Raw genomic sequence first — 15,537 nt, 5'->3', positions numbered from 1 at the left:
AAAAAATAGAGTTAGAACTACATTGAACTTCTTTCTTTTAATTTTTATGAACTTTCCTGGAATAAAAAAACGACGAAGACTCTTAAGTCCAAAAATTTTTTAATGCTTGCGTTCATTTATTGATCAATTGGATCCATATATCCATGCATTATTTTGTATTCAATTATTGTACTGATATCATAGACACGTCTTGTAAACGTGATTCATTGAATGAAGTGACTGATACATTCATCTATGCAAATGACTAGTTTACACTCTTTTTGTAACTTCCTCATAATTATTTTTAAGTCACGTAAATCATGCATTATTCTAGTTCTTCGTTCTAAAAGCCAAATTTAAAAACTAAGAATGGGATCGACTGATTTCTTATACTTTAGATAAATGTACACCAAACGATATAAAAAATCATAATAAAAGTTGTCGGTTACGGAGTTTGCTTTTTCTCTCAAACTTGGCTAATTAAGATTCAGAAGTTAAACCAGGCGTAAAACTTTGCCTCGTTATTTTGTTGTTTAAACAATAAGGCCTCCTATGAAACACTTTCAAAAGAAAAGGGAAATATTCTGGAAAGTTAGAGAACAATAATTGTATCTGCTTATTCCAAACGATTTTTGCAAACCTGAACCCAAACGATTTCTTTTAAATAATGTACTTGTATTTTTCTTTATTTATCTAAATTGGGGGAAATCTTTTTAATGAATAAGAACTAGGTACTTATTACTGACCAAGGTAAATCATCATTCTCTAAAAAAAAAATCTATATGTAGTTCTTTAGTTATAAAAAAAATATTAACTTTTCTTTTCTTTTTGTATTGAAAGAGACGCTATATATATAAAAAATAATTATAATAGAAATAAAATCTGTTACTTTGTTTAAAACTATCCTTATATATCCTTTAACAAAGAAAATTCTGTCTCTGCCGTTTTTGAATAAGGACTAGATACTTAAAAGCCCAAGGTAAATCATTAGAAAAAAATATATATATAGTTCCTTAGTTATAAAAAATATTATATTTCACAAAAAAAATCGTTTTAAAATTCTATAGCTGCTATTTTGGTTTATCTACAAAAATAAAATTGCTTGCATGTATAAAAAATTAAAATTGGTTGTACCTTAATATTGGTACCTTGAAACATAAAATGGTGTAAATTCGCTTCAGCCTTAAGAGGTTATTAAATTGAATCCTGTTTCCTTTCAAATTAAAACATAACATCGTATAATCCAGTTTATTAAGGATGTGGTACAACAAGGCAATATGGTTCATCTTAGCACTATGTAAGGGTTGTAACAAATTTGAATAATGTTATGGTTCAACTCGCTATTTAATTTTTAACAATGTACAGTGTTAATTTTTTTAATGCGTTGAACCATAAGAGGCAACCCATAAATGCTGTCAAACTTTTTTTTCAATTCTTGACCCCTTCTTCCCTTTGTCTCCGAATTTCGTACTTTACCATGCCCTACACCCTTGTCATATGTCATGATATGTTACATCAACATATTCTTGCAGTTTTATTACAAAACTCATTATTCAAAATAATATTTCAACTTTTATTTTTAAACTTTTAGTTATGCTCACAAATTTCATTAAAATACATAACACTTTTAATGATTGTACGTGTGTTTGCTTAGATGGAAAAAAATTAAAAACAAATAATATAAAATATTTAATTTAAAAATGCAACCAAAAAGGTAAATAAATTAAATCCTGTTTCTTTTCAAGTTAAGCCATCATCGTGTATTCCATTTTAAGAAGAATGTGGTATAACGAAGGCAGCATGGTTCAACTAAGCACTATACCAAACATATAAACCGATGTCACACTGCTTGTTATCCCTTCATCCACTTGTCACAATTGCACGAAACCCCTCTTCCCCCTTCAAGTTTAACATCATTTATGGTCAGTCCCTAATGTCATTCATCTTTATAGCAATTTTACTGCACCAAATAGAAAAATATCGCACAAATTAATATTTTTTAAACTTAATTGCATACTGCTGTGGCTCAACTTGAACAAAAACCCTATTTTTTAATCTTAATTGCATACTGCTGTGGCTCAACTTGAACAAAAACACTACTTTTTAAACTTAATTGCATACTGCTGTGGCTCAACTTGAACAAAAACACTATTTTTTAAACTTAATTGCATACTGCTGTGACTCAACTTGAACAAAAACACTTAAATTTAACACCTTAGTAGGATTTCGGCAAAGAAGCATCGATATCGATATGTGTACAGATATGTTTCAATGTTTACTCGGTTTAGTAATAGTGTGGACGCCTATGTGCAAACGATGCAGAGTTTCTTAAGCCAAATAGATACTGAGTTATGTAATGAAAAAAAAACTATATTTTTTTTCTGTTACTGAAACTGAACAAAATAAAATGAAAAAAAAAATGCAAACCAAAATCTATTATCAAAGTGCTTAAAATTTATCATTATATTTTCTCTTACCTCAGTCATTTTTTTTTATAAGAAAATACGGTCTTTGCCATTTTCGTTTATCTAGCGCCATTTAATAAATGATTCAACGACCGCCTGCGTTAAACTTTGTGTACAAATAACAATAGTAATGTATGTGGGTTTTTTTTTCTTCACAATTTCAGTAGAAACCAATGAAGACGCTGAAAGAAAATGGAAAAAAATTGTCTTTTTGAACGCATTGTTCGCTTATTCATATTTCGTGCTCTTCCAACGAGATGTTGATGTATTTTCACGCCAGTTATTATTGATATCTAGTGTATAGTTAATATGAAAGAAAAAATGAGACACATTTATTTGAAATAGACAGAAAAAGAAAACAAACAAAAGACTTAAAGGAAAAAGAGACACTGTGGTCTTCGACCCTGACCTTACCATTAGAGTAATGGGAAAGCAATTGAAAAACTTTCCATGGGATCGTAAAGCGAACAGGTCATTTCTGCGTGTCCTTTAAGGGCGGCCTTAATATCTAGACAAAAAGCTAGTAAAAACTTATTATTGGAAAATTCATTTTGCTTCTCGTCTCATGAAGGTCTTCACTATAATTCCAACATTAATTCTTTTACAATTATTTTTTTTCTTTTTTTTTCTGCTCCCTGCGCATAATTAGGTAACTTCTTACTCAATTTTTTGCTAGGCATTAGTTTATAATTAAGGTATATTTTTTCTTTTTGAAATAGCCATTTTTGTGTTGTTTAAAACTGCTGATCAAGAAAATATATTTTAGAGTTGTTTGGGAACAGGCTATAATTAAGATTGTTTTGATAATAAAAACCAGATTTATTACTTAATCGTTGTCTTATAAAACGTGAAGAATTTAAATTTCTAGAATAGTCATAAAAAGCTGTGGCTTTACGCTTTCCTGAAACTTTTATCTAAACACAATTTAATCATTTCCCAGTTATATTTGTTATTTTTTGAACATGAAAATAATTTAAAAGTTCTTAATTGTTTTTGAAAGTTGACGGTTTTCTTTCCTTATTAATTTTTCTTGTAATGGAAACACTATTTGTTATGATTTATTTACATATAACCTTGAATTTTTATTACTTAAAATATTGTCGCTATTTTTTACTGTAAGAAAAATTCAAAGTGAGTCTAGGGTAAACTTGGCATGATTTGGAACATCGGGTTGAGTAGAAACTTTTGATTTTTATATCGTATATTTTGATTTTTATTACAGCATATTTGTTTTTTACCAGATATATCATTAGCATACGGTAAGGTAATTTAATCAGAATTTTTTTCTTCATGTATAATCAAGTAAAACTGCGCATTTTTAATGAAAATATTTATATCATACAACTAACTGAGTTATTTAAGAAAGTGTAAAATTAGTTTAATAAATATAAACAGTTATGAACATCATTGCTTTTATATTTAATAATAAATCACTTGTATTAGTTTAAATACATTTTAATTGAAGCAATTCTAATTGATTATAATGAAGAGAAACAAGAAAAACATTGATGTACAGTGCCCCAAAATTTTAAAGAAGTCGTATATTTAAAATTCGATTTCTCAGGAACTATTCAACCTATTTCGCTCAAATTCTGTATTTTGCCATGTAAAATTACATGGCAAAATACAAAATTTGATATTTCAAATGACGTAAAAAACTGTATACCTTACAATTCATATTTTTTTCGGCTATTATTAAATAAAATAATAAAAGATAATAAATATTTATTAAAATTCATTTTTTGCATGGAATTATCTTTAGCTAAACGAATTTTATAATTATGTTCCGAAAAAATTTCAATTCGCTTAAAAAGTTCTCGAGATATGGCGAAAAGTAAAATTAACTTAAGGAGTCGAAACTTTGGATCGCTCCTCTGATCAAACTATGGGGACCCCATTTCCCAGATTTCGGTTACCCCCGATATTTTGGGGGTTAGAAATCTGAATCCGTTGAAAATAAGGTATGTTTATTTAAAGAAAGTACATTTTTGTGTCTGATTTCGTAATTTAAAATATCCTCTGCACTAATTAATTGGAATATTTGAGTTCGCTCCATCGGACCATTTACACTGAGTCCCAAAACGTGAAGATCCGATCATTAGATCAGAAGTTATTCAGAGTGTTCTATACGTTTTTTTGACATTATTAACGATATCTTTTCTAGGTAAACGATTTAACTTTTCAAGGAGAGGCTTCTGCGGGTGATGTTATAGAGGAGAAAGGGACACGGGATTAGAAAAAAGAGTAATCACAATGTATATCGTCACCCCCATAAATAATTAAGTCCATAAACACCGTGCCACTGAAAACTTTACGAAATGATGTTTATAATTCCATAAACGTTTTTATCGGTATTGTAAGAAGAAGAGAATGTCAATTTCTGCAAGATTCGAGGATCTTTGTTTATGAAGATTTATGCTACTAAACAATACAATTATAATTCTTCATTAACTTGATGAATGTGTTCTGAATAATGAACACACCTGATAAGATTGTATTTAAATAAAAGTGCTTATCAATTAGGTCAGAATGAAGTTACGTACTTTCATGAAAAACCAGTTGCTGCCTTCACTCTTTTGGGATTGGCCAGTGCGCAGAAGATGAATTTTCCCTTTATTGAAAATATAAAATGCAGTATGTTTCGTAAAATTTTGGTCAAAACTTGCTTGAACTTGCTTAAACCGCAGTTTGTAATAATCGTCTCTTTCAAAAAATGGTCAAGTATGAGTCAACTTGTAGTAAATATCTTGAATTTTTCTAGTGAGTTATCAAAAATTACATTAAAAAGAAGAAGGCAATAAAATAATTTTTATATAAAAAAGAAAAAAATTAAATAAGGAATAAGGAAATCCAAGTGGGTGTGTTGTTTAACTAACTTTTATTCCTTTCAAAAGTTATAGAAATCTTGGAGATAACTGCAAAAATAATTAAAATTTTAATGAAAATTTTTAAAAAATGGAAGAAAAGACGCCTCTTTTGGAAGACTCGTTTTCAGGTACACACCTTGAAGATAAAGTTTTAATAGTACAAAAAGTGCAAAAAGAAAACTTAAAAATTTAAAAGAGAAAGATACTCAAAGTATTTTGCGAATTTTCAGCTATTTTCAGGGACTCCTCGTAAATAAAACACCAATTTTACAACAAAAAATATAACGAATGCCTTTAAAATTCAAAACTACAATGAATCAGAAAATCCAGATAGGTGAGTCCATGTTTGATTAACAACTTTTATTCCGTTCAAAAGTTATATATATATCGTAGAAATAGCCACCAACATAGTTAAAATTTTAATAAATTTTTTTTAAAAAAGGAATAGAAAAAGGTTTTCCAATAAAGGCCCATTTTCGGGTACACACATTGAAAATAAAATACTAATTGTGCACCAAAGTGAAAAAAAGACTCTTTAAAATTAATAGGAAAAAAATACTTCCAAAATTTTCAACTACTTTCAGGAACTCAGTATATAAAACACAAATTATGCTACATACATAAAAAAAATTATAGAATAAAATGTGTAACGAATGCATTTAAAATTCAAAAATAGAAAGAAAAAAAAACAAACATCATCATAGAACTTTGATACTCAACAAGAGTCTATCAACACTTGTTTTTTAACTTCTGTTATGTTTTTATATCAGTTGAAGAAAGCGAACGCTCCCCAAAATGAAAAGCATTCCTGAATAAAATTTCGCTTTTGGACTTATGATTGACACTGAAAGTCTATTACGAACCAAAAAAGGGGTAAAGAAGAAAAAAAACTGAAGAAACGTTCGTAATCAATCAAATGAGTTTTACATTGCACGCTTACCACAAAAAGTTCTCCTTATAACTCCAACCAGAAATCGCACCAATTTTCGAGTTAACACCCATTACTCGGAGATTAATGACTTAAAAGGGTACTTTGTCTGCTTGGGAAACGATAAATAAGTAAAAAAATAAAAACAAAAAACAATTGACAGTTCGAGTTAGGTCACCTTTCTATTGAAGACAGTTACAATTTCGCCAAATTTGAAAATATAATTGAACTTTAAAATAATTTTCCCCTCTTAAATCCTTAATATGAAAAGAGTTTATCAACAATCACATCGCTTTAATAATAAATTATGAAAATTAAATGACTAAGGTGCCAATACTTTTTAATGGAAAATTTTCCTGTGTACTTTAAAATTTTAATAGCATCTGTATTTTAGACATTGTAAGGATTTGTCGTTCCATTCATAAAAAAGTTGAAATAACTCCACAACACATCCAAACTTTTTTATAGTTTTTCAAAAAGTAAAACATATGTAGATATAGACAATAATTATCTATATTTTTATGCCCACAATGTTACATTGCGCATGCACGTGTTCTTCAACAATATTAAAAAAAGCGAGAGAATAAAATAAGCGAGAGTTATGTAGTTATTTTCTTCATATGCTTTTACGAACTCTTTTTGTCAACGCCCAGGATACAATTACTGCTTGTATCATTAGGCATTTACTCTTTCTTTTGGTCCTTTTTTGAGTGGTGTTTGGTATTATTATTGAGTGTCTTTTTCCTCTTTTTTCGTCATTGAAACATTAAGATACAAAAGTTTCCACTTTTTCTTCAAATTGCGCGGACGTGGCGTCATGCGTTCTTTTCTTTAACTCCCCTTCGCTATTAAAGTGTGAAGCTCTAGCCTTTTTTTTTTTAATTCAAATCTTTCTTTTTTTGTATTTTTTAGAGACTGCCCTTTGCCCCCTGACCCCGTTCATTGCGTTGAAAACGGTGGGAGTTTAAAAATATGAATCACACTCAGAGTGTGTGTGAATTTCGTGGGAATGGCTTACAACAGACAGAGTCCAGCTGCGTTTATTAAGATCATGTCCAATCAAGATCAATTTGAACTAACCTTGCCATGTATCTCAATTACAGAACTCCACTTACTCGCTTCAGAAACTTCGGAGCAAAAAAGTTATAACACAATTTCTCAATATATATGCCAAGTTTCTCAAAGAGTATTTACTTGAACGTTTTTAAACTGCATTTTACAGCATTTAATTAACCATTAGATTAAGAAGCTTATTTACAATGTATATTTGTTAATAGGGAAAAAGACATTTAGTTTTATACATTTTTGTTTTCATTTTTCAATTACAAAACTCTGCTTATCCGCTTCCGAAATTTCCATGTTCTAAAACACTTTCTCAATATTTTTAAAAAAGTATTAACTAAAATTTTTTAACTGATTTCTACGGTATTTATTTGACCGATTGACACTATAGGATAGTTATAGTATCTATTGGTCAAATTGAAACGTTTACTTATTAAAAAACGTATAGTTTCATCCATTTTTTAGTTTCACATTTCAGCTTTTTTATAGCTATTGTAAATAAATAAAATAAATATAAGTTCCTACATAAGTTCTGAAGCGCGTTGAGCCATAATATAATTCACAACTACAGTAACCTTAATATAGCGCCAAACGGAAACCATGCGAATTAATTTTTTTAACCATGGAAACATGAACGAGTGCATGGTTAAATTGTTAAGGTTCATACATTTTTATGGTTACTGCTCATTTGCTCGATATTATGGTACTAAGTAGCGATATGATAGTTAAATACTGAACTAATATTTTTGAGAGTATATAAAACATTAAACAGACTGTTCTATTCTAAAATATTTGTTGAATGCCTTATTTAAAATTTATTTACTTTATCAATATAGGATTAGATTTTACAATATTTTAAAGCAGCCATGTCAGATATTTAGGTTTTAATTACTTATCTATTTTTAAAATTCAGAAAAGGTAAAACACAACAGAAATTTTTTAACAGCATTTGTTGTGCCGAAATTGAAAGAAAAAAAAATTATTAAAAACTGCCATTTGTTGGTATAATAGTTTTTAAATCCTGTTTTGATCACCGAAGCTACTTGATATGCAGATAGACTTCATTCTGCCATTCTTCGGCATCGCTACAGCACTATCGATTAAAACTAAATCAACCTCGAACGACAAGTTTAGAAGCTTCTGGGTCGGTCACCTGTTATGTATTTTCATCAAAGAAACTGAAGATATCCCTAGGGGCTTATCTAATTTTGGAGTATTTTTCAAACATCTCGCCCTTTTCTTTCATTTTTCTTTGACCTAACCATCAGAATCATTCAAAAAATTTCCCCCGGAAACTAAAAAAAGATTAAAAATGACCTACCTGTGTTTTGACATTTCATCATTCCTTTATATATATAATTTTTAAGCCAAGATCTATGATCGGAGAAACTACTTCTTTTTAAAATTTTAAATATCATGCTTCGTTTTTCATAATCATTTGAAATGGGAAGTGTTAATATTTGTTTCATTTTCAAGGCAACTACGCAGCAACTCGCGAAATCTTGTGGGAAACATTAATTTGTATTTAAATAAACTATTCAGAATCATTCAAATCATCATCATTCCGTTCGCTTTGTCTGGTTAGCCTCAATTCCATCTTATGAAGTAAATGTACTTTCCAGACATCTAAGATCCGTAACATTTAAAGATGTATCTAAAAATTGAAACTAAAATAAGAAGTAGTTATTAAAGGTAGAAAAATGTTAATAAGTATTTTTAATACTCAAAACATAGTTAAAATTTTTTTGAAATGCCATCCACATAAGGGCACACTGTAAAAATTCCGGATCAAATTACGGTTTAAAGTACCGGCACTTTGGGTGCATCATCCGTAAAATCCATTTTATAGTAAAATACATTTTTACAATTAAATATAATACCGTAATTTATACAGTAATATTTGTTTAATGAGAGTGATTAGACTGTAATTATTACTGTAAAATTTTTATTCCATGACATGCTTCATTAAAAATAGATTTTACCGTAATTTGATAAGGAATTTTTTACAGTGAAAAGAATGCATTGCATATATCTATTCACATTTTGCAGACACTTTCTTTACCAAAGAATGTATCTGCAAAATGTAAAATAAAATCATTTCCATACTTAAAATTGAATTATATGTTTATTAAATATATTTTATTAATAATATTTTCTTCCTCTTTCTTTCACAGGGAATTTGTTAGTGTTGTCCAGATGATTAGAGGCGACGAGTCAGACTTGTGTGATCCGGCGCGAGTATGACCTCGACGACCGGACCTTCCTCGCCTTCTTTTGCTTCCATCACATCGTCTGTCATAGCTTCAGTTTCTTCCCATCATCACTCCGTAAGCTTTGCCTCCATGGTTAGCAGCAATTCCATAAGTGGTGGTGTAGTTGATGATGATGAACCATGCGGTGTATTAATCAACGGTGGTAGTCCACCAACTTCCGTCACGAATACAGATTTGTCTATATTACCCAGAGTGATTGCTCATACACCATCCACTGCAGCCATGACAGTTCGTTCACCTTTGTGTCCAGTCGAAGATGACGACGACGATGACGATTCCAAGGGTGACATCAAAAGTTCGAGATCAACCCCCAGAGATGATTGTCAATCTCTTCCAAGACAATCTCGAAATAAACGAAAAAACTTCAAACCTAGAAATATTGTCTACCATTACAATGCTGATGACGAATATACAACCGAAGAAGAGTGTTTTGAGAACCAAACAGACTTATCGAGGTCCAGTCCCAATCCATTGTCGCCATCCTCTCCTGTATCGTCTAGGATATTAGAAAATGATCGTGGAAACGGAGGCGAACAACCTTTGGATTTAAGCAGTGACACAGGGCCTCCGCGTTGGAAATTAAACTCTAAAAACGATACTGGAGGCAGTCCTCCTTTAAACAACGCCACAAGTCCTCCGCAAATTAAGCGCTATGATCATTGTGAATATGACGAAGAGGATGAGGCCTTGACTGTGGATGAAGAGCGTGGACGAACTCCAGTCATGGACTTGTCTCGCAATAGTGGTCGTGATGGGACAGGATCAAGCTCCAGTCCCAGCCATTCTATCACAGGCAGAAATAATGACTCGCCAGGTAGTCCTCATTTATGTCATCCGAACTATCCTCCTGCAAAAAGACATGCTGGTGATACCCTGATGATACCTGAGGGAGTTACCATGAAGGATTACGCAGAGAATACCATGAAAGAACTGTTGGGAATGTATGGACTAAATGATGCCCCTGACAATATGACAAACAATCAAATGTCTCATCCTAGCTTTTCTGGTGGTAAGTTCAATGTTTTTACAATAGATTTATTTTCAAAGTTATTATCTGACGTAAATAAGGATTTTATTTTATAAGAGGAACAATTTTTTGTGTGTCATTTGTCGCAGTGTTAAGATACACTGTTAAAAACTCTGCTGAAACCTTAATAATGTGCTTAGTTGAACCATAAAAATCAAGCAATTAAATTCTTCATAGATTTAATTTCATAATGGTTATACTTGAACAAATCATTTTTGAAAGGTATCATTATAGAACAGAATATTTGAACTGCAATTTAACACCTTTTTAAGGTTGAAACAATATTGAATATTATTATGGATCAAAGCTGAGCTGATTTTTCTGAAAGTATATACAATAATTTTTTGAAGACTTCTTAATAGTATTTCAAAATTCTCATAGAAGTTAAAATTTATTTCTCACTTAACTTCGCGATCTTTTTATGAGGACATTAATTAAATGCAAGTCAGATGAAAGTTGAAATATCACAAAATTCAAAAATTTAAATCTTTATAATATGTTACTACTTTTTTTGCTTTTTTTAATTTTCAATAAAACTAAAAATTATTTTATGTTATATACTAGCAATAATTCTGTTTCAAAATTGCATTTGAAAGCAAATTAAAAATAAATAAACATTTAATAATAACGCGGATTAAATAGGCAGTTCTTAAATTACTCATTAAAGATTTTCGCTTCCTTTTTTTAAATTTTTTTTTATAGAAATTCTTGTGGAAAAACCTTAAATAAACATTTTATCCCTTATTACTTAATCATTACTTCATTTTCCTTTATGACTTCAAGGTTACTTGAAATTTAATAAAACCAGCACTCCAAAGCAATTTAAGTTTCTATTTTTCCTCAAAAGCTGAATGTGTTATAAAAAATATTTTATGAAGAATCATTTAGTTTTTTTAAAAAAAAAATATTATCCTATTTCCTTAAAGAATCGCTTCCAATCAAAATTGCTAAGAGTATGCGTAATATTTAACAATATTAGCACATATAACTTTAAAATGATTCATATAAACATGTTTCATTGAATTTTAAATAATTGAATGAAATTAAAATATCTATAAATAAATCTTAAGTGATTTTATTAAATAATATCAATTTTTTACTTTTTTTTTCTTTGGAAAAAGCAATTGTAACTTTTTCTCCCACATAATATTTATTAAAAGTAATTTTAAGACTTAAATTTCGAACTCATTCTTTTACTAAAATGGAATATTTATTTTTAAAACTGCACAACGGTTGATTCTTGTAATTGGTGCAGTAAATATGTTTCAATTATACATTAAGATAAACTTTTTTCTATCATATCCATGGTTCATGTTAAATTGATACACTACCTCAAATATATGAAACACAGATAATTATTATTTATTTTTACTCCTCTACTCAAAGTTTCAATTCAAATATATTATAAAATGAGTTTTTTTATCATTTCCATGGTTCAAGTTAAATTGATAAACATATATTTTTCTTTCTTTAACCATATGAAACAAAGCTAATTATTATTTACTTTAAAACCTCTACTCAAAGTTGCTATTTAAATAGTTTTTCTACTATCGAAACTTTCAAAACATTCTTTAAATTTTTTTCTTCCTAATTTCTTTGTATATCTTTTACTGTCACTTATACTTGAATACAGTAATATTTGCAACAATAAAGTTTAAAAAAAGTAGAGATATTTCCCGTTATTTAAAATCAGCTTTTGCATATATTCCATTCTTCTTTCAGTCAAATGCATTAACTATCAATAAATTTATAGCGAATAATGATAAGATTAAAAAAAATTTTATCTACCACGGACAAACTTATATGATCCGTTTTATCAAAGTTTATAAACTTTAATATTATTCTACCTCTTTATATTCCTGTGGTTTTTTTATGAATCATCTTGAAAATAACCGTTTACTGCGGTCTGTAAAATTCGTGTCTAAATTCTCCGTTGTTGGCAACGAAGAACAATAGGTCGCTTGCGAAAAAAACAGAGGTATTTATGATTTCCTTCGCTTAATTGTATTTTAAAGCGAAAATCCTTCGTCGCCACAAACAACCTAAAAAACATTTATTGAATTTCTTTTTTTTTCTTTCCTGTGTTCTTTAAACAGAAGCTAGGAGTTATACTTCTCCAATGATGAACGCTTGTCTGAAAGTTCTAGGACATTCACCACACACGTACATAAATGAAATAAAAAAAACTAAAAAAACCGTTGGCTTAGAAGATAAAAAAAAAAGCAATTCCTCCATTAAAAATACATTTACTTTTGAGAATGGAGTTGTAAGTACAAATCATATGTGGAGCCAAGCACTAGTAGGGCACTAGATAATATTAACAAATTAAAGGTCCCCTCTTTTTAGTGTATAAGTTGTTTGCTTTTGCAGCAGTTGTTTCATTAAGATAAGCTCCTTTTTTATTCTTTTTTTTTAAAAAAAGAGTCTAGGTCGGTGGGAAAAAATTACATATCCTTTTCTCTGCAAGAAATAAAAGCGTATTTTTCACCATCAGCATTCTCTTTTTAAAGTGGTGATTAAATGTTACAGTAAAATAATCCGGTTTGCGTTCTTACTTCGAAAGCGAAGGAAAAAAGAAGGAATCTTCAGATTTAGAAGGGGGATAATAAACGGGTGGGAAAAATTCTAGAGATGAGAAAAAGAAGTGGAAAAAAAAGTTTTTTTTTTTTTTCATTTTCAAGGGTGGAGCTAAATTGATAAGCCTTTATGCCAATCATTCTCTGCTTAGACATTAACGGGGCCGAGGGATAAAACATGTTTTCGAAAGCCTAAATGGGCGGACAACCCTTAAGAGGAAAATTTATAAAAAAATTTCTGAACAGATGGAAAAAAGAACAAATAAAGAATTTTCAAATCGATGCGTAACATTTATCGCAAAAGAATAATTGTGGGTACCGTGTCAGAAAGTATTTTTGGAGTGGGATTCAAAAGGCGGTGATGCTTTAGTGTGGCCATCAATATGCATAGATTTTACTTCTTAACCTCCTTGACTTAAGCCATGCGATATATCTATGCAATTTAAAAATTATTGATATTTGTTTAGATTATGATGATCATATTTTTGAATATATTCTTACGATATATCACATGAATTCTATGCATTAATACACTGTTAGAAATTTTCCGGAAAAAATGGTTAAATAACAATATATTTGATTGTCATTTGACCATATTCACACCAAAGAGTTAAATAACAATAAACGACTAAGATAGTATTCAAATTGTTAATTATGAGAAAAATCGTTTATTACCTGCTTTCACCTAATACGGTTAAACAACCAGTATTTTATCTCACCAACTAGGCCCATCTAATAAAGCCACTTAGCTCCTTACAGTTGAGTACATATTATACCTGAGAAGGCTAATCTGTTAGTTTCATGACAGACAGAAGGGGAGTTTAAATCCCAGTGTTGACATCACAATATTTCCTCTCTTCTCTTCAACACATCAAAAGTTTCCAGTGTTCGGCACTCCCCCCATTTGTGACCCTGGACTATTCGAATACGATACTCTCATTCCAACATAGATGGTAGCTCCATAAAGCTGCTGAAGAAGCTAATATTTCCCTTTACCATTGTTTCTATATTTCTTTTCCTATTGTTTACAATTAATTAACGAAAAGAGCAGATTAAAACTTAAATATAATTTTTTTCAATTTTTTCGAACCCTTTTTAATACGAAAGCTCTTTTTTTTAAAAACATTTTCCTACTTTTCAGTGTAAGAAACAAATTTAAAAACAAATGTGCACTTAAAACCAACTCATAACTAGAAGTAACTAATTCAAAAGTTTTTAAATATTTTTGATTGTTGATATAATAAAATGTAATGAAATTTAAAATTTCCCTACGCTTTTTAAGACAGCCTTTATAACAAATGTCTAGTTTGTAAATGTATTTATTACGTATAGGGTAGTGATTTAAAATTGTTTTAAAATGTGGCGGTATTTCTAAGATCCACTCCTTCAATTTCCAAAATTTTGTTCAAAATAGACTTTACTAGAAAAAAAGCTTTTTTTTTTCAAACTTTTTATCAGTTTCGATTCTTAGCAAAAATTGTTTAGTTAGTCAGCCATAAAAAAGATCATTTTATGTAAAAAGATGTAAAAGAAAAATTATAAGTTGATTCAATTTGAAGTGATTTAACTTGGTAACTAAGCAACGTAGTTTAGAAAATGTTTCAATATTCGGTTGATAATGATTCTGAGAAATTATACTTTTCTGGTGAAATGTGAGTTTTCTCCTGCAAAAAATTTCAGTTTTAACAGAATGTAATGCCCTGTGTCAAAACAATTTTAGATGATAAATAACCAATTAAAATAACTTGTTTTGCTAAATTTTATAGCATGTCTAACTACTATATCGCCTAAATTTTCTGCAACCGTTATTGTGTTACTAAGCCTCACCATATCATCATACACAAAAGCAATGGTTCTATTTATACGAAAATATGACTCTACTTAAAACTTTAACCAGCAAATATACACGATATTATGATTCAAGGTTTCGATATTATGGTTCAACGCTGAACCAAATTTAGACTGTTAACGATTTAAAAAATTCATAGAATTCAGTCCGCTACGGTGCTTAGATTACTAATGAATTGTCTTTAAATTGCTTAGGGTGATAAACCTTGAAAAGTTGATTCATTATATATTCGCATTAGTGAATTTTTGACCGTTTTTAGTGTGTAAGTTACCCTGTTATTCTTCATATTTGGGAGGGGGGGGGGACCCTATCCAAACCTGATCTCTAGAATGTTAGTAATACCACAAAGAGAAGAAATTCTGGTAAAATTTCCGTACTTACTGGTAATGACATTTCTGGTAGAAAAACCCATAATTCTGATAACAAAACCAAAATATATTGTATTTATGAACCATTCGTTTGGTAAATTTTCCGTTCCTATTGTAACGGTATAGCGGAAAAATTCTGGTTT

General features: G+C 29.6%; 1 protein-coding gene across 8 annotated transcripts in view; it reads left to right on the top strand.

Annotated features, from left to right (window-relative positions):
- LOC107445721 (zinc finger protein castor homolog 1) overlaps nt 1–15,537 on the top strand; it is a 194,545-nt gene that overhangs the window by 91,293 nt on the left and 87,715 nt on the right. For all 8 annotated transcript variants that reach the window (XM_071187567.1, XM_043051839.2, XM_043051818.2 and 5 more), the window contains exon 2: nt 9,476–10,583. In XM_071187567.1, the coding sequence (XP_071043668.1) occupies nt 9,542–10,583 (1,042 nt within the window). In that variant the 5' untranslated portion in view covers nt 9,476–9,541. The remainder of the gene's footprint in view (nt 1–9,475; nt 10,584–15,537) is intronic.

Source organism: Parasteatoda tepidariorum, chromosome X1, assembly GCF_043381705.1.
Source record: "Parasteatoda tepidariorum isolate YZ-2023 chromosome X1, CAS_Ptep_4.0, whole genome shotgun sequence".
In the NCBI taxonomy this organism is placed as follows: Eukaryota; Metazoa; Arthropoda; class Arachnida; order Araneae; family Theridiidae; genus Parasteatoda; species Parasteatoda tepidariorum.
Note: the sequence above shows the minus strand (reverse complement) of the source record. Positions and strands in the feature narration are given on the sequence as shown.